At 44.5% G+C, this 20796-nt stretch overlaps 1 protein-coding gene across 1 annotated transcript in view; it reads right to left on the reverse strand.

Moving 5' to 3' along the window:
* Positions 1–3849: 3849 nt before the first annotated feature.
* Positions 3850–20796, reverse strand: part of EHHADH (enoyl-CoA hydratase and 3-hydroxyacyl CoA dehydrogenase) — a 529591-nt gene continuing 512644 nt past the window's right edge. Inside the window, exons 7-8 of the mRNA XM_086955432.1 lie at positions 4131–6074; positions 3850–3993 (exon numbers count right to left, since the gene is read on the reverse strand). Of these exons, the coding sequence (XP_086811558.1) occupies positions 4804–6074 (1271 nt within the window). The 3' untranslated portion in view covers positions 3850–3993; positions 4131–4803. The remainder of the gene's footprint in view (positions 3994–4130; positions 6075–20796) is intronic.

Genomic DNA, 20796 nt, shown 5'->3' on the forward strand with positions numbered 1-20796 from the left:
CACTTCCAACTGCAGTACCTACCGGCAAGTGGCATAGGTTCATTCAGCCAGGCTCACAGATTTGCAGCTACCTTTCATCTGCTGGCCAGTCTTACTGTTACCAGCGTCATGCTCCAAGTCCAATATGCTCTGGGCTTGAGCCAGTGTCCAAGGGATGATAAAGCTGAGACATCAAGGCCCACACAGTGTCAGGGCTCGGCCTCTCTCTGTCTGGCCTGGTCACCACTCACCTCCCTCACCTGGCGGACACAGCAAATGTCAGTGCTAGGCAGACCTCACGATTTCCATCACATGGCACGGGGTCAGCGACTTAGTTCAGGGAAGCATTTTTGATTATTGTTCTTTGGAAACTCTTTCTTCCAAAGCACTCGGCTGCCGAGGTCCATTCCGCTACACCCACCCGGTGGTCAATGCAGGGAGGTAAGCCTCCCTCTTCTACAGAAAGACCCGGTCCGAGCAAGTTTTTTGTGAAAGAATGAGAACAAGATGGCAGACAATTGATTAACCTGACTGTTTAATAAGAGGTCAGAATCAAACTCAAAACAAATGTTTCGGACCTCAGGGACCAGAGCTGCAGCAGAACCCAATGATGTGGGTCGAAAACCCTGGGGAACAACCTGTGGAGAGTCACATCAAGATAGAATGAAAACCTCAGTCTTAACTTGGATGACTTATCTGCCAACCCGCTAGCCACGGTGAGCATTCTTGGGCTGTATAAGCTAGATTTATTATCAGCATTCAATGCAGTTTCTTATGAGCAGCTGCATGTGAATTTATCGAAAGCTGGAGTATAAGATCTGGCTTTGAATTGGATTAATGACCCAACCTGTCTGACAATGATATCGAGAGTGCACGTCAGGGTCACAGTAAAATAGGTATCTCGCTGGGCTAACAACAACAAAGTCCCCCCAAAAATATGTATTTTATTGTTTTTGATATTTATAGCATTTTCATCAAAGTTTACAAGACAATAACATAAGAAATAATTGTATTAATACAAAACAAAACAAATAAATAAGGTCCAATATTCATATACTTCAAACACTCACATCCACAATTGGATTAAGTTTTATTTCCATGAAAACTATAGAATGCTCTAGATTAAAATCAGTGTGTTGCCCACACTGTTCATAAATTTAAAACCAAACATAGTAAGTAATTGAGATAGCATATGCAGAGCTCACAAAAGAGCTTGGCCTTAAAAGGGGCCCTGGAGAACTCTCTACGTTAAAGTCTTAATATTCTGAATAAAAGAGAGGAATGTAGATAACATGATATCTATCATGAAAAGAAGACTTAATCCAAATTCAAAGCCATATCTTGTACTCCACTTTTTGATAACCTCACAAACAGCCGTCCTTAAGAAACTATATTGAATGCTGTTGATAAATCTAGCTGCATTTAGGCCTATAACTGGCCTCGGTCGCTACGGTTCTCAGATCTTCCAAAATAAAAATCAAAGGCTGACTGAGCTTGGTGTAACACACAATGCAGCGCCATAAATCAAGAAAGCGGACTTTTGATGGACTTTTCCAGGATTGTGATGGGAAACAGTAAGAGCGAGTTATGTCAGTAGGTGCTCATAAAGAGTTGTTTTTTCAGCAACGGAATAAACATTGATTTTTTCAAAGCATCTGGTATCTGTGTACATTTAAGGATAGGGTTACTGCAACCAATAAAGATTACAGTAGATACGAGGAACCAGACCCCCATATCAGAAGGACAATAGTAAAGAGGAGATCCAAAAAGATACTATTTACCATCTCACTTAGTTCCTCACAAGTTAACAGATCAAAGTTACAAATAGAAGGAATCATGGATTCTGGTTTTCATAAAGAGAAATCCTCACTAGCCTCTGGAGCATATTGAGCTCGCAACCTATGATGAGCCGTTAAACTAATTTACTCAAGAAATATACTAAGGAGCAGAAGGATAGGACTAGCAAGAATGGGGAACAGACACTAGCAGAACCATTTCCAAGGTCAAAGTAATCCAATCAGTAAAACTGTCATAATCAACCTCAATGGAACTGCTCTGAGGAAAAATCCTCTTCTGTCAAGACATTTGCAAATGCCTCAAGAACGAATTAAGCCCTAAAACCACAAGTATTCCTCTTCATCTAAGTTTACTATACACCAAACAAGATCAGGAACTTTAACAAGTTAGCATTTGCTGGTTGCCTCATGTGCTCACCTGCCTGTAGGCTGTCACCATATTTCAGGTGCCCATTGAAATGGGCTATTTCTAACAAGAACAACTTCTTAAGAGGTTTTAACAAGTTATTGCAACTTTTGTTTCCTCAAATGTTAAATGTTTCCCTGGCAGGCAGTTAGCAAAGGTGTTGCAATCAAGGCATTTGTAGGGCAACTAATGCATGTAACTTTCTTACACTTTCAACTGGGTTAACACTTAGTGGAATTAGAGGGTTTTCCAAATAACTAACTGGAATTAGAAAGTGGGCATTAAACAAGTAATTCTGGAGTGACACTAAATATTGCACTTTCTCCAGTGGCCACAGAGAGTCCCATTTTGACCTGCTAAGGTCATTCCTGAAAAGCATGCTATTAATATTGTGTTTGAAGTACACTTAATAATGGAAAACATTCGAACAGATATTTATATTGTACTGCATCCTTAATAAATTCCAAAAATGTACAGCTAAGAAGATATAACACTAACATACTAGGTTCAATTCACAAAAAACAAAGCTATGGGCAAATATATCTACACATGTAGATTTCTAACTACACACTGGTGTAAATTTGTTCAGAGATGTAAATCTGCATCTCTGGGCTAAGATTCGTGCCTAGCAGTAGATGTGTGCATCTCCCACCCTCTTGCATGAGAGGGTCTGGGCAAGTATAAATACAAAATACCACCTTAGGTTTACTATAAGTAACTTTATATATGTATTCTGGGTATAAATCCTAAAATATAATTCACATACCATAGGTGGAGCTTTTGCCTCTACTATGAGAACTACACATTGAAAAGAATAGGAAAACAAGCATCACCCAGGGAACATAATACATACCTGACTTTCATCACAAATTAAAGCCTACAAATACCACCTAAATCATTGGCTATGCCCTCTTTTTCTTCTGCTACAAGAGGTCATAAAAGCCAGACAACAAGCTGAGAAAAATCTGGGCAGCATTTCCAACACCCTCAAAATGGTTTGTTGCTCTCTACTGATAAAGGAATTAATTTAGAAACACGTGTCTAGAATTACACTGCACAAGTTGCACCAATAAGGGTGTAAAAGTAAAGTATTATGAAGTGTTATCATGCACTCATGCAACAAATTTAGTGGTGGGATGTGAGGTAGTGTGCTGCCACACTCCTCTCAATAGAGCAAACATTGCTATAGTTGTGTTGAGTTTATTTACAAAATATTTACATTTGTGTTAATCAATTACAAATTGCAATGATCATGCATCTACTATGTTTAGGACATGAAAATTATACTACAAGAGCAAATTAATGTTCCAACTATGAATGCCTACTTTTATGCATTATTCAGGGAGAACTCTGCACTTACGAGATAGGACAAGTAGAGGAGAAGATTTACACCTGTACCTTTGCGAATTGCATTTATGGGCATGTGAAGTCATACTAACGGATCAACAAACTCACTGTCATTGCGAATTGACAGCTTTATTTCCAAAGGATCCGGCACCCTTTCACCCTTATTCAGAGCATGTCTGGCTCAATAAAAAATGCAAAACAATGATACTGAATTAGCTAGAACATTTAAGCATTCAGATATTGCTTTTTGCCTGATACTCAGCTTACTAGAGATATCCTATCAAATAAGAAAGTGAACATTTTGAAGCAATAAACAACGTCTTTATATGAAATGTTTTTTATTTATATTTTTTCTGGTAATTTCAATTTTATTCTAAGCATCTTCAAACTTATATTTTCTTTCAAAATATATGCTTGATTATAGTTTGCAAACTCCGTAGGTCTTCTCGTTTAACACCATGCGCGCTAGCGGAATTCCGCTCCTGCGCTGAGATTTTGAAAAACGCACTTTACGTGACGAGCTGGGCTCGTCATCAGCGTGCGAGGAGGCTACGCCATGACGAGCCCAGCTCGTCATCAGCGTGGAAGGGGTTAAACATCACACAATAGGAAATTACCACCAGTTGCATATCAAAAGTACACGTTACTTTCTGCACACATTCAATGAATCTTTTGAATATTGTTTAAACAAAAGTTGTTAAAGAGTAAAAAAGTCAGGAGCAGGTCTTTATTCTTGACCACGATAGTTTGCACAAACGGATGTCAGTCTGCACTTAATAGCAAATATACTCTAATATAATATATGATTATTTCCAGAGACTGGGAGCAGGCCCTGTATATTAGTTTTAAGTTATCTGTTTAAAGAAACTACAGCCAAATGTAATGTGGAGAAATTTTGACTAATAAATTCATGAGTTCACATCATAAAAAAGCAGCTTTAATTTTCAGCCACTAACGATGATTGGTGATAACTCATCCGATGTCCATCAAAGAATGGCAACAAATGCAAGTCAAGTCTACAAGATACTTAATATTAAAGTAAATAATTAGAGGCCACATCAAACTTCAAAAGGATTATTCCCTAATATTTACAATATATTTACATTTAGCTTCCTCAATTATAAATCATATTCATCATATGCCTACGGTGCTTTATAGAAATTAATAGGATTAGAATATTGTTGCAGAAGAATTAATTAATGTTGACAGAAATATAATATTTTGATTTAGGATAACACCAGGTGAGCATTCTTACAGTATAAGCATTTTGACAACTCACAGTCTGCTGTTCTGATGCCCAAGTTGTGATCTCCATTCTTTCACCGGAGGACTTCCTTTTTTTACAAGTTCCTTCAATAAACTACTTGGCTTCAAGCTAGGGATGTCAGGGTTGTTTTCATACAATTTTTCCAGTTTGGCGAGTACTCTGGGCAAACCAATCATTGAAGCATAGAACATGGGACCACCCATATGCCTGGGCCACCCATAACCATTGTTGTAGATAACATCAATGTCTTCGGGTCCTGAAGCTATTCCACCCTCTAACACTTTAAAGCCCTCATTGATGAGAGGGTATAGACACCATTCCAAAATTTCACCATGGCTCACATTATTTTGCTTGATTGCATGAGCTCTTCTGTATTCATGTAAAAAATTGTGAACCCATGGATCAGGCACTGCATTCCTGCCACCTACTGTTTCATACTGGTACCAGCCTCGCCCAGTTTTCTGTCCAAACCTTCCTTTCTCACATAACATATCGGGTAGAGGACTGTACCTTTTTCCTTCACGCTGACGGACTGGTGCTCCAGTCACTAACTTTGGTCCAGTCAAACCACGCTCCATACGAGACCTCCAGCCTACATCACCGCCTGCTAGATCGGTCATCCTAAAGGGACCCATAGCGAAGCCAAATTCTTCGAGCACTTGATCAACTTCCTCTGGAGTGCAACCATTTTCCAAGAGGAAAACAGACTGTTCAATGTATGGTGTCATTAATCGATTACCTACAAATAATGGGCAATTCCCAACAACTACTGCTACTTTGCCTAAAGCTTTTGATAGGTTCATGACTGTGGAAATGGTAGTGGGAGATGAATGATAGCCACGGACAACTTCTAACAGTTTCATCATGTGTGCTGGGGAGAAAAAGTGTGTGCCAATTACAAGATGGGGTCTGTCCGTGACAGACGCAATTTCATCAATATTTAAGCCTGAGGTATTCGTACATAAGAATGCCTCTGGCTTACAAATTGATGACAACCGTCGGAATATTTCTTTCTTCAATGCCATGTTTTCATACACTGCTTCAATAACTAAGTCTGCATTTTTCAATGTATTAAAGTCCAATGTGAATGTAACAGAGCCAAAGCTACTCGACTTGTCTCCAAGCCCAAGGTGTTGCTTTTTCGACATCTCACGCTCCAGGATGGCTAGCACAGCTTTGCTTCCCTTCTCAAGCAGTTGTTCATCTTGTTCAACAGCAATTACTCGAATTTGAGCCTTCGCCAGGCTTACAGCAATTCCTCTGCCCATGGTTCCCAGGCCTACAAAAAAGAGAATGGCTTAATGTTAAAGAACACCATGAGAAAACATATATACAATGAGGTGCATGTGCTGCAATTTATACATCCAAGTAACCATTGTCAACAAATATGCGGAAAAAATGTGAAAAGGTTTACACACCTCCAAGCACTATTATTCCCTTGAAGTGTTTCACTCCATTGCTTGTTGCTGTTCAGAGGGCCACAGGACCCATTTTACTAACACCAAGAGGGAACCAAGGATTCCTGCGCTTTTACAGACCAAGTAATTGCATCATAAGTGCAAATCAATTCTACTAAGAGAACAGAAAACAAACAAAACCTAACTAAAGAAACTGGATCCTAATTAGTGGGCAAAGGTATGCTTCAGTGCAACCTGAGGAAACACTGTAGATGGCATGAATATTTTACTGTGATTATTGGGATTACACTTGAACTGAGCCACATAGTAGGCAAATATCTTGTAAATTGCACCATTTTGCCATTTGCTTCACTAACAACTTTGATCACAAAATAATACAGATCACTAATCAATGGGTGGCTATAGCAGTGGTGAAAGCTATGTAAGTAGTGTTATCCGCGCCATGTGTTAAAAAAAGCTCTTAAATTAATTATCAGTCATGATAAAGTCAATTTATGGACATGAAGACTTCTGCAATATGTGCAGTACTTTGGAGAAGTCTGCATAGCAGGAATAGGATCCTGATGAGAATGGCACATGACATTCCCAAAGTCCAACTGGAAACCTGTGCCTGGCACAGACTCCCAGTCTTCCTTCTGTGAATACAGAAAATTATGTCAAAGTGGAGGCAGAGATCTCGCCCGTAATTTTGGAACTTTGTGAATTGGGCCCACAATCTTTATGTAAGGAATCACATATGTGGAGCACACTATTACAAAGCTTAAGCGCACAGCCTAATTTACTGGTGTGCCAGAGGAAGGAGGTGTCATATAGGCAGGTATGCCTAATTTACACACTTTTAGGTGGAGCAGAGAATCACTTTGACTCTAATGGAACCAGTGGAGGCAATTGGGTTATTCATTTCACCCTCACTTGCTTTCAGGTCAGTGAGAAGTCAGGCAGCAGCATTTTGGGTTTTCTACATCAATGAGGTTGTGACAATCGTCCTGCAATGCCCCATGAGTCTTGAACACCACAGTCTTATCATGTTTGTTAAGTTCTTGAGCTTTTCGGCAATGGAATGAAAAATAAGAAAGTACTCCATGCCATCATTTGCAGCTTGCCATCTGGAATTACGAAAAAATAGACTCTCTCGTAAAGGCAAACATTGCTTGTGGCTTTGAGTACAACCACGCTTTCTTTCCATCTGTTAATGGGTACAGCAAATAAACAATGGAGGAGTTATGCTAGGAGCCTTTATTTGTGTTGTGCACTGCATCACATGGTACTTGGTGCCCTAATGCTACACACCAACCTCCTGCCATCCGAACTTGTTGCCTCTCATGCACGCCTATCCACCATGTGGCGTTATCAGCGCAGGTGGGTTTGAGCATAGCTCTTATGAGCCCACGTTTGGTGCAACATTTTTGGTGGAGTCAAGACCGCCGGTTCATAAAGCTTACCCAAAGTCTTATCTGAACAATACTAGAACTTACAACATTGTCTAAATGCGTAATTTAGTTTAAACACTGTAGAAAATGCATTTTCCTTGGTGTGAGTAAAATTTCACTGCAAAAATGGCATGTAGACGTGTTAAAATGTAGCATCAAAAAGCAGGGAAAAAGGTGTGACATATGCACATGATTTGTGCCTCCTTGCATCTGTGCAACATGCCCCTTTTTAAGTGTTGCTTCCAGTATTTAATTTATCTTAAAAGGGGGCTCTTATCAGTTACCACCTGGCTGCATGCATTTACAATACTACTAAAGCTGTTCCCCAGTTTAAGCCCCATTCACTGTAAAGATAAGACCTCTTCCCGTGGAACTGGAGGACAGCTTCTAACAGTATGCTGGAATGCTTGCTTTTTATCACTTAGTTGTGTAAAGCAGATGCTTTAGCCTTAGAATGTTTGTGGGATATTCCTTTCATGTCTCAGTACCTTTTTTTGCACTTTGTAGGCATTAGTGGATTGCTTTTTTCAAATTATTCTATTTGGTCATTATGATCAAATTCTAAATGTTGTAATAAACATTGCACGTTAAAAATAAAGTTAATATACAAGAGCTAAGCTATATTTTACTACTAAACAGGCAGCCACAAGTGCAGACAACAGGGTCATGATTTGAATTGTGTTGCGGGTGCAGTAGCACTGGACCCAAAAATTGTCAGAACTCATTTAACCCCTTCGCAGCTGGGTAAATTCTCCTGCTGTGCTGGAGGCCGCGCACAGCGCCCCAGTGCTCATGACGAGCTCAGCTCATCATGAGCCACGGTGGTCGTGTGCTCATGACGAGCCGAGCTCGTCATGACCACACCCGTTCCTTTAGAATGCTCGCACAGCAGGGGAATTTGCCCAGCATGCGAGCGTTCTAACGGTCATGACGAGCTCATCTGAGCTCGTCATGAGACTTGAAGGTGTTAAAGACATAATATTGGTATATTAACTACTTAAACAGGCAGTCACAATTGCAGTTACCTTGAAGTTAAAAGGGACTTGATTTGAATGGTGCAACAGGTGCAGTGGCATCAGGGCCAAAAGCTCTGGGGACCCCAATAAACCCAGGTTATTGCTAAAATGTCAAACTAAACAGGCAGTCACCAGCGCAGTTACCTTGCAGACAAAAGGGTCATGATTTGAATGGTGCAGCAGGTGCAGTGGCACAGGGCCCAACATTTGTCATAACTCCACTAAATACCAAATATTGCTATATTTTACTACTAAACTGGCAGTTAAAAGTGCAGTTAGCTTGCCGGCAACAGGGTCAATATTTGAATAGTGCAGCAGGTGCACTGGTATGTGCCCCAAATAATTCCTCTAAACACCTGATATTTCTATATTTTACAACTAAACAGGCAGTCATAAGGGCAGGTATCCAGCAAGCACTAGGTTAATCATTTCAAGAGTGCAGCAGGTGCAGTGGCATCGGGACCAAAAGCTCTAGGGACCCTACTAAACTCAGATTATTGCAAAATTTTACTACTAAACAAGACAGTCAAAAGTGCAGTTATCTAGCAGGAAATGGGGTCATGCTTTAAATGGTGCAGCAGATGCAGTAGCACCAGGACAAAATGCTCTAGGCACCACACTAAACAACTAATATTGCTATATTTTACTAATAAACAGGCAGTCAAAAGTGCAGTTGCACCGGGTCCAAAAGTTGTCATGACTCCACTAAACACCGAATATTGTTAAATTTTATTACTATAGAAGCAGACAAAATTGCAGTTATCTTGCAGTTAAAAGAGGCTTGATTTGAATGGTGCAGCAGCACCAGGGACAAAAGCTTTAGGGAACCCACTAAACAAAGAATATTGCTAAATTTTACTACTAAACAGGCACTCACAAGTGCAGTTATCCAGTGGGCACCAGAGCCATGATTTTAATGGTGCTGCAGGTGCAGTGGTACCGGGGCCAAACGTTGTTAGAACTCAATTAAACACAAAATATTGCTATATGTAACTACTAAATAAGCAGTCACAAGTACAGATACCTTTCAGGCACTTGGGTCATGAGTTCCATGGTGCAGCAGGTACAGTGACACCGGGGCCCAAAGTTCCAGAAACTACTCTAAACACCAAATATTGCAAAATTGTACTACTAAACAGGCAGTCACAAGGGCAATTACCTTACAGGCAATAGCGTCATGATTTGAACGGTGCAGCAGTTGTCAGAACTCCTCTAAAAACATAATATTGCTATTACATCAATTAATTCTATTATTGCCCTCTTTCATTTTTCAAAATGTTGCTATTTCTTACTCGTACTATACCACTAGTAACAGCACAATATATTGCCTTTTTGTCCATAAAAAAACTCATAACACTAACAAATTTTGTGACTTAAATATATATATATATATATTTTTTTTTTATTGTTTTCCAAAACACAATCAAATTACATTACATTACATTCCACTCAACAACAAAAAAAAACTCATTCACCCATATCAAAAAGAAAAAAAGGAATAGGAAAAAAGAACAGCTCCAGTACATCATTGTCATCACATCTTCTTCAATAACATAGCGGATGCCAAAATTAAATACAAATAATAAGAAAAACAAAACACATCTGCTCATTTATCCCAGTCCTGCGCAGCATAGTCAATGTGGAGCAATGCAGCATCATCAGGTCATCATGCCAGCCTCTCCCCCCTTGCCCTTTCATCATTATCTTCTCGATCCCTTATGTGCGCTCACCTACTCCGCAGCATCCACCCTATTCAATAAAAATACCCGCAGTGGCTCCCAAATGTCTCTCGCCCTCAAAATCGTTGGCAATTCTTCCGCATATGTTTCCAGATTTTCCTTACAATAAACTAAGTCTTTAAGCCAATGTCCTACTTTTGGACTAAGTCTTCCGCCCCATACAACCGCCACTCTGCGCACCGCCATCAACAAGGACAATTGCACAAATTTCCCAGTCACTCCTCTGATATGTAGCACACAACAAAGCAAACAAACCAGCGGAGTGCACCTGATCTCCACCGCCACCATTGTCGTTAAGTGTCTCACCACCAGTTCCCAGAACTCATAAACCTGTCTGCAGCCCCAAGCAAGGTGCAAAAAATCCGCATCTCCTTGCCCACAACGAATACAACAATCAGACTCACGCAATCCAAACCTATGTAGTCGCGCAGGCCTATAATATACGTGGTGTATATATTTAAAATGTATGAAGTGTAGGTTACCATTCATACTAAGCGTCCCTGTCAGTTCACAGACATGCTTCCAGTCTTTTTCCATGATCGGCTCAAGTAAGCAGGTATTCCATCTCTCCTAGCTCCTGTCCGGTACAGCTGCACATTGATCTTTAATCATCTTATATAATCTGGAAATCAATTTTTTGTTAGTGGGGGTGGTGAGGGCAAACTGCAGTGATAACAGCACAGGAGGTTCCTGAGGGTAGGTAGTGTAGTGCACCTTGGCCCGTGTCTCAATCTGTGCATCGCAAACCGGAGCAGCAGTGTCTGGTTACTAATATATATAAGAATGTCTGGTGTAATAAATGTTCCGGGTATAAATCTTGCATTCGTTGGAACCCAGCCTCGTGGAGTAAACGCATCGACGGTGCTTCGTGAGTCACCGAGATGGCAACGTGGTGCTCTATGTACATGGCTGATGCATATAGCGGTAGTTCCTCTGCTAATCGTCCTATTGCCTGCCATGCTGCTATAGTCACATCAACTGTATTTATTTCAGTTTTCGGTGTGCCGCGTGTCCAGTGCGTAATCATACTATGTATTGGAATCTGAGAAGTGTCTCCTTCCTCTACCACAATATGTGGGGTATTGGCATGCGGTCTCATCCAATAATATACGTATTGAGCCTGCACATTTAAATAGTAAGCGTAAAAGTCCGGTGCCCCAAACCCTCCCTTATCATATCCATTGGAGAGCACCAACCATTTAACACGAGAGCTTTTGCCTCCGCAGACTAGCCGCAACAACACCCGTCGAATATTAGTGAAAAACCCCATCGTGAGTACCACCGGAATGTTAATAAACAAATACAGAAATTGTGGTAAGACCACCATTTTAATAAGTGCAATGCGATCCGCCAGTGATAGCGGCAGTGAGATCCATACATCCACTTGCTGTTCCAGCCTAGTGCATGCCCTCCCATAGTTTTCTCGCACAACAGTGGTAGGATCTCTATGAATCCACACTCCGAGATATTTTACCAGATCCATGGACCACATCAGCGGGTACTCAACATCAGGCTGTGTAGTGGACTCTGCCAGAGGAATAATGATAGATTTGTCGCAGTTAACAAAAAGACCCGACAGGCGACCAAATCTAACATACTCCTGGAGTAACTGCGCCAAATAACAGGAAGGCTCGCGAACAAGAGAACCATGTAATCCGCGTATAGCCACACCCGGTAGTTAAAATTCAGTGCCATCTCCCTATGTCGTTGCCGGATGACACATGCTAGTGGCTCTAGTATAATAGCAAAAAGTAGCGGAAACAGCGGGCACCCCTGACGCGTGCCCCTTTCTATGTTAAACGACTCGGAAGTCAATCCTCCGACACGCACCCTAGCCGATGGTTCCGCATATAACACCGCTACCCATTGCACAAATAGAGGTGGGAAACCCATCCGACGCGAGACAAAAAATATATAGGTCCATTCCACAGAATCGAACGCTTTCGCTGCGTCGAGTAGCACAGCCGCAGCCGACATGCTCGGCTCATGTATGTGGAACATGGCAAATATGGTTAGAAGATTGTGTGATGAGACCGGTCAGGTATAAAGCCCGACTGATCAGGCAACACCAGACAAGTCATTAGAGGCTGCAATCTAGTCGCCAATATTTTGGCCAGAATCTTCGCATCTATATTGATCAGCGACAAGGGGTGATAAGAGTCGCACCTGTCCGGCGGCTTATTTTTTTTGAGTAATGTAATTATCAATGCTTGTCGCAATGTCGGTGGTAATTTCCCTGACTCATTTACCTCGGCATACATCTCCAATAAGCATGGTGCCAGCAGGTCAGCATACTTCCACCATGAGACCATCGGGCCCAGGTGCCTTACTGTTGAATAGTGCCGAAATCGCTGCTTTTACATCTTGCTCATCTATAGGCATACAGAGATATCCCCTATATGTGTCTGAGAGCCAGGCACACGCCACATCTTCCAGCTAGTTCTCCATCTCAGCCTCCGTCGCCCCCCCCTCCCCCCCCTCCCCCTGGAAGTGTACAGCTCTTCGTAAAAGCCTCTGAATTGTTCTGTTATGGCCGATGGGAGATAATGCTCCCCCCCATGAGCGTCCGTAATCATGACTATGCGAGGCTGCTCCAATCGATCTTTGATCTTATTCGCAAGTGTGCGCCCCGGCCTACCTCCCTCACCACACCTCCGGGCCGTGTGCCTATGTGATAGATAATATATTTCAGTGTCAGCCAGAGCATTGTACTCTTTAACTAGCTCATTTATACGCGCTAGCGTATCTATCTTAGAAGCTGCGGCATAGCTACGCTCCAACTCCCACAGGGTGTTCTCAGTTTTTTGTAACTGGGTCCCTATGTCCCTTAATATACCCGCCGCTGTACTAATGCACACTCCCCTTATTGTGACCTTAAAAGCCTCCCATAGCGTGGAGGCCTCGTCCACTGTGCCCTTATTAATGACAAAATATTGTCCAATAGCCTTTATCACTGTGCTCTCATAGATCGGGTCTAGTAGTGCCTCAGAATGAAGCCTCCATGTGAAAGGGCGATGCACGGCCGTCAGGATTTCCAGGTCTAGCCGCACAGGATTATGATCTGATAGTGTACGTGGTAAATGTGCACTTTCCCGCACCGATGCCATGGCCTCCCCTCCTATCAGCCAATAATCCAGCCTCGACCAGCTGCCGTGTGATGGCGTTGCATGCGTCCTTTCCTTCACCATGGGGTTCCTCGCTCGCCACACATCACTCAAGCCAAATTCCTCCATAGCACAGGCAACATGTCTAGCTACTTTGGGGGTGCGATGTGTCAGTGGGTTAGATTTGTCCATATCAGGATTCAAATATGCGTTTAAATCACCTCCCCACAGTACAGTGGCCTCAGGCCATTCTCTCAATGTACCACACATCCGTGCAATGCATACTGGGTTATCCATAATGGGACCATACATGTTGATTTCAGTTACAAGCGTATCTCCTAATGTGCCTTGTACCATCGCACATCTACCATCTTCATCTACGTAGGTGCGAACTGGCTGAAATGCTAGTCCCCTTTTAACCAATATCATCGTGACTCTACCATATGACGAGAATGAGGCCGCAAGTTTAAAGCCCGCCCATTGTCCAGCAACACCCTGTTCAGAGTATTTAGTCAAGTGCATCTCTTGCAGCAAGGCTATGTGTATTGAGTGACGATTCAAATAAGCCAATACTTGCCTTACTTTTTTAGGTGAGTTGAGGCCTCGTACATTCCAGGTCAACATACGAAAAGTGTCACCCATCCCCACTGATGTCGACCCCATCCCATAACATCAAAACATCAATCTTCTGCAAGTGGGGGCATCCAACCCCATTCCTAGATGATCCTTCGCGATGCACACAGCTCGCTCCATCCGATTTCAATACTACATGAGAAGAAAACAAAAAAAAATACAGCAACAAACTATAACCCACAATCCAACCTCACACCACCCCCCACCCACTCCAACCTCCCAATTAGGTCGAGATCGATTCCTGTCCCCACCCACACAGCAACCTGATTAACCATAGAACTCTACCATTGGGGAATACCCGCTAGGGGAAGAGGATCGGCAACGATTACTCACACCAAGGTGTGGTTGCCAGAGTAGAACATAGCGGTTCACCTGTGCACAATGATAGAAATTACAAAAAAGGAGACTAATATCCTATGCACTGATCCATGTGATATGCGTATATGCCCATGAACACACGCCCACGGAGGTATCCCTGCACGCCACGAACCCAACACAGAGGAACAATCCAACAATTGTGTATGATTATCAACATAAACGCTAATAAAGAAAGAGCTCAGTCATAGCCTGCAAATGATATAAGGCATCATCAAATTCAGTCTGCTTCTTCCAAGCCCGATGTCAGCGCTGTGCTTTCCGCCTTGCTCTGCCGGTTTCCAGTTTTGCAGATATGTTTTGTGAATTTCAGGGCCGACTTTGAGTCAGTAAAGACGTGCGCCAGCCATTGGCGCATTATTTTCAACTTGGTCGGGTATTGCATGGTGTAAGACACCGAGGCGGCCTGCAACAATTTTTTTCGCTGGTAAAAACTCCCTCCTAGCTGCCTGAACCACCGGAGTATAGTCCGGGAAAAAGGACAGAGTGTCTCCCTTATAAGTAACCGGAGCCTTAGCTCTGGTCTCCCTCAGGATAGCGACCCTGTCAGCATAGTTCAGAAGGCGTGCAATGATCGGGCGAGGCGGCGCACCTGGCTGAGGTCTAGGGCCCTGAGAACGGTGCAGCCCTTTCCACTAACCTCACAGGAGATAGCACCGATCCAAACAGGTCTCTCAGCATCCCGTCTATGAAGGACTCCATTTTGGAAATGGCGGTGGACTCCGGTAGACTAATTATGCGAAGATTGTTGCGCCTAGACTGCGCTTCCAAATCTTAATTCTTAGCTCTTATAACTTCTAGAACCATCTCCATCTGCAAAATTTGAGTTATAGACTCAGCCTGCGAATCATGGGTGTCAGACAGTCTATTTTCCAACACATCAATCCAGTGTTCATGTTTATTTACTTTCTTCATGACGACGTCTAGTCCGGTCGCCAGTGCGTCAATTTTACTATCAATAGACTTCATGTCCGCTCGCAGTTCCAAAACAATGGTTCTAGTGTCGTCCTCCATGTCATCGCCCAGCCCCCCCAGCGCCCGCGGTCCGGACTGATCCCCCATTGTTTCATTAGCTTGCGTACTGCGTTTGTTCTCGAAGTGAGTTTGGGCTGTTTAGGGTCAGATTTTCCCATACTGGACACGATGTCAGTAGCCTGCTGTGTGTTTTTCAGCCTCGTCCGCCCAGACGCACCCAGCCGTTATAGCTCCCTCAGAACGGAGTTTGCCCAATGTGCTCCCACTAATCCGCCCCTACGTCGACTCAAATTGAGGAAGGTAGCCCGGACCAGGGCCCACAGATTGCCAGCCGCTATTTCCACTGTGTGTAATGTGCCAGCCGTGGTTCGAGGTACCACCAACGATCAGTAGAGGCGGGGGTCACCAATCATGCCACGCTGCAATCAGGCCAGCGTCAGCCACTCTGTGTCCCCATGTAGTCCTCTGTGTCACGTATAGCAGGCAACTCAGCCCTGCCATCAACCCAGTAAGAGTATCAGAGGTGTATTAGGACTTCGCATGTGCTAAGGGCGTCGCCGCAGCCCATTCCCCAGCAGCACAGGAGCCCCTGCAGCGCTCCACACGCTCACCGGCCAGAAGCTCCGAAGCACCCCAGTAAGTGCCCCCCACCACTGAAGCCCACTTGCACCCAGCGCCCAGGATTGCCATGCCCTTGCGCTCCGGAGTGCCGAGCAGTCGCGACCCCGCCAGACACCTCCACACAGTAGCACTGTGGCAGCCAGGCAAGACCGCGCCGCCCAATCTGCCCCAGGCCCAGCCTGCGCAGCACATCCCACTCACTGTGTCTCCTAACCGGTAGCAATGGCACCAGGCTCCTCGACGGGTCCGCCCCCGACCTCCAGGTAACGACGTCAGCGCTGTCTGTCTTCTGTAATTCTCTACTCCTCAGATTACATGCCACAGCTGCAAGCCACTAGTACTCACCCTCCGGAGCCCCCAGGAAGTGCAAGGGCAGCCCGTCTCGCCTCCGCACCAGCTGTGCTTAGGGACAGTCACCGCCGCTCGCACCAGGTCCTGCCGCGTAGTAAGGCCCTCCTACCGCTCTGCCGCAGCTGCGAGCGCACCTCTTCCACAGCCGTATCCACAGCCGCAGCTGAGCACACCTCCAGGTATGCTCTTCCCGCAGCGTCTCTTTCAAGTCTACTCATCCACATCGATCTGTACGGCCATACCACTTCCTCCACCGGCCAGCAGATCACTCCTCGGCCGTTGGAATCCGGGCGGCCGCCATTTTGTTCCTCCGGTCGCAATGAAAGAGCATCAGCTGTTTCCAGATGCTCTCATGATGGGCTCGGGTGTGGGAACCTCACCGCTTGTGCACACAGTCCACTGGCATCAACCCGCGGGGTCCAGGGGGCACACAGGTGAGTTGGAAGGATGGTATTAAAGGATAATAGTTCTGGCCGACGGAGCTCCCTCAAGAGGGAGCCATTCCGCCTCACGCCAAAGCCACACCCCTAAACGTTGTGACTTATATTGTACAACTACTCAGCAAGCTACAACTTACAACAAAAAAAGCTTATTATTAATCACATATGTGAAACCTAATGCATTTACCAATGCTTGTTTGCCTCTTGTTTGTGCTGCTAGTTCAGGAAATTTGAAAAACGTCAGATAGGGGCAGAAAACAAGCGCATTGAGAGAGGCATGGCAAACTGGTCTGGGCGCAATGTATATATATATATATGTGCATTTCTATGCGTTTACACAATGAAGGAAGACAGTGTTTGCCATTGTTTGTGTTTTACAGTTGCAGGATGGTTGCTATAAATCATAGTCGCATGTATAACATGAGAAATAATTTGATTCTCAAAGGTGTAAATTGCATTTGACTTATATCCACACACTATATTTTATTGGCCTAATTTATATAACACATTTCAGGTTCTTCATTTCCAAAATATATTTTCTTAAGGGCTTACGGGAATGACAGCCTAATATCAGATTATGTAAAACCAAGAGCTGCGTTTTATTTCTGTCTTTCTGTGATCAGCAACTCTTCTGCATTTGAATAACTTACATGTGTTAGTAAGTATTAGACCTGGCATCCTTGGTGTGCTTTTCCCCGGTCTTTTTGCCTCTGCTTTATGTATTTTGGCTGTGTGCAGGGTTTCGTTTTGCTGGTCTAGATGCTTTGGGCACTTTGCCACTGCTGATCAGTGCCAAAGTGCAAGTACTCCCTATGTAAATTATGTTATGCATTGCTATTTCCATGACTGGCATGTTTGATTTACTGGTAATTCCCTAGTAAAGTGCACTGAGAATTCTAGTGCCTGTAAATCAAACACTTTTAAGTGGGCATGCAGCACTGATTGTGCCACCCTCAGAAGTAGCCATGTAGAGGTATCTCACACCTGCCACTGCAATGTCTGCACACAGTTTTTACTGCCATGTCGACTTGGCAAGTGCACCCACTTGCCAGGCCCTAACCTTCCCTTTACCTGCATGTGAGTCACCCCTAAGGTAGGCCCAAGGTACCTTCATGGGCATGGTGCAGTGTATGTTAAAGTTAGGAGATGTACTGGTGTGTGACATGTCCTGATAGTGAAATACAGTGCAATTCGTTTTTAACTATTGAAAGGCTATCTGTCCCATAGGATAGAACGGGGTATACTTTGAGACATCTTACATGGATACAAGACAGAAACATAGAGTTTAGTATGCCTGAACTCAGGATATACAAATGCATCTTTTAGTAAAGGTGATTTTTATAATGTGTGTTTGAAAATATCACTGCTAGAAAAGGGGTATTTTCTTGCTTAGCCATCCTGTGTGCCACTGCTGGTCTGTCAGGCTTTGCAGTGCCAGGAGCTGGGGATGTGCATTCACTGTAGACAGCCAATGGGGGGATCGAGATTTGTCCTGCCTTTCCTGGATGAATCAGGTCTGTGCTGAATAGAGCTGGGCTGCATTTAGAGTAATGGGAGGAGATTTCCTTGCACCTGAAAGGCCTGGTCTGTCTTACACAATGCTGTCTCCACCTCATGCCATGAAGCTGGACTAGAGAGGACAGAACTGGTTTGGACTGAGCACAGGGCCTTTCTGCCACAAGAGAACTAAGAAAAAATGCAGTAAAAATATTGGGGCCCAGACCCCTGAACTTTAGAGATCGCTTGAATCAAGGAACCTGCAAAGAAGAAACTGTGAGGAGAGGCTACCACTTTGCTGTGTGCTTTGCTGAGTTGGCCTGCAGCAGCTGCTTCTGTCTTGGGCAGAGCAAGGACTGGACTGAACTTTTTCTACTGAGTATCTCCAAGGGCTTAAGGTAGAGCTTGCCCCCTGTTCAAGCAGTCTCAGGAACAGCAAAGACTTTACTTTCTTCTGGGTACCGCCTCTGGGACATGCATTCCAGTTGCCACAGAGGGAAACCACAGTCCGATACCATAATCGCTGCTGGCTTTGTGATCTGAAGACACCACAGTGGGCACCCTGGTCTCACTGACGACGTTGACCGCCACCACTGAACCACGACTTGCAGGCACCGTATTCCGTTCACTCTGCCACCCTGCTCCCACTGAGGACGCCGTTGCAAGCTGACATCGCCGTCACTGTCTGCACCGTGGTTGGGGGGGCACCGATCGCATGTTACATGACGCCCCACCACATTCCACACTGCAGTCTGGGCCCACCGATGCCTGCTCCCATCAACAAGCACCTCCGCCTGAACCATGACTTGTTAGCACCGCAATGAGCACAGCCCCACTACGCACCACCGCCCAGGTCTCACCAATGCCACTGTACTGTCACTGAACCGTTGCCTACACCAGGACCTGACGGCACCGTACTGCGCACCACTCGATTTGACACCGCAATAGTTGTCCAAACCGGCCCGCACCAATGTGGTTGGCCAGAACCAAAAGGTACTGTTTACAAGTCTTCTGACACTGACGCTGGTCCAAAACTGTTGGATTTGGTTGCTTTCAGCACAGCGTTTGCCCCGGATGGAACTAAAAACTTCAAGGAACTGCATTTTTCAGGTTATTCTTGCAAAGTGCATATTTTGATTATTGTATGTTGGATTTTTGTTGATTTGGTCTGGTTTGGTTTAAATAAAGATGGCTTATTTTTCTAAACTGATGTGGTGTCCATTTGAAGTGTTTTGTTTTGATTAATTTGTGGAGCGCGAAGAGCATCAGCCTCTGTCTGTTTTTGTGTAAATGTCCGGATTCATGATTAATTGTATTTGTGAAATCTTTTAAAAATAATCGCCGCTTTTTAATCTGACTTGTACCCCCACTTACCCGCACTTTAAAATCATTACTGGGTACTCGCCGCTTGAGCGGGAACACTCACTCCCTTCACACGGCCGCTACATCTTGGCTGAGTGAGGCAGGCCTTTCCATCAGTGGCCGCCATAGGTGGGGAGGCGCTCTAGTGGTTGGGACGGGTTTACAGCTGACAGTATTTAGAGGGAGAATTGCTCGCGCGTCTTCAAGGATTCCAGAAGTGATTACTACTTCTGTGGAGCGCGAAGAGCATCAGCCTCTGTCTGTTTTTGTGGAAATGTCCGGATTCATGATTAATTGTATTTGTGAAATCTTTTAAAAATAATCGCCGATTTTAAATCTGACTTGTACCCCCACTTACCCGCACTTTAAAATCATTACTGGGCACCCGCCGCTTGAGCGGGAACACTCACTCCCTTCACACGGCTGCTCCATCTTGGCTGAGTGAGGCAGGCCTTTCCATCAGTGGGCGCCATAGGTGGGGAGGCGCTCTAGTGGTTGGGACGGGTTTTCACCCTCGATAACTAGAACTGGAAACACTGGCGCACAGCAACGGCGCACAGCGACGGCGCACAGTGACGGCGCGCAGCGGGCGCACCGATGGCGCGCCAGAGGTAAGCCCGTTTGCACCTGTTCGCGCACGGTCGGGCCCAGGGACCAGGACCTCTGCCCCGGCAACTAATTTCCAACTTACTTACTCTCGTTCTACACTCCTTCAACTAACAGTTGAAACCCCATTCCCATGCAGCCACTCTATAGACTTTGCGTACCGTCAACTCTCATGCCAGTACTGCCCCTTTAAAGTGACGAGCCCCGATGAAACCAGAGGGAAACCGGAGGTGAAACTAAATATGGCATTATTAAACTGCCGATCACTACCTAAGCATGACACTGAAATTTCCCTCCTACTGCACAGTCTGGCACTCGACATACTCTTTATCACCGAAACTTGGTTTGGACCCAACTTTGGCCCCGACATTGTCCAGGCCCTACCACCAGGATACCTGATCCAACATATTGACAGAGTACCCAAGGTCGGAGGA

Source organism: Lissotriton vulgaris, chromosome 2_1 (assembly GCF_964263255.1).
Source record: "Lissotriton vulgaris chromosome 2_1, aLisVul1.2, whole genome shotgun sequence".
Lineage (NCBI taxonomy): Eukaryota > Metazoa > Chordata > Amphibia > Caudata > Salamandridae > Lissotriton > Lissotriton vulgaris.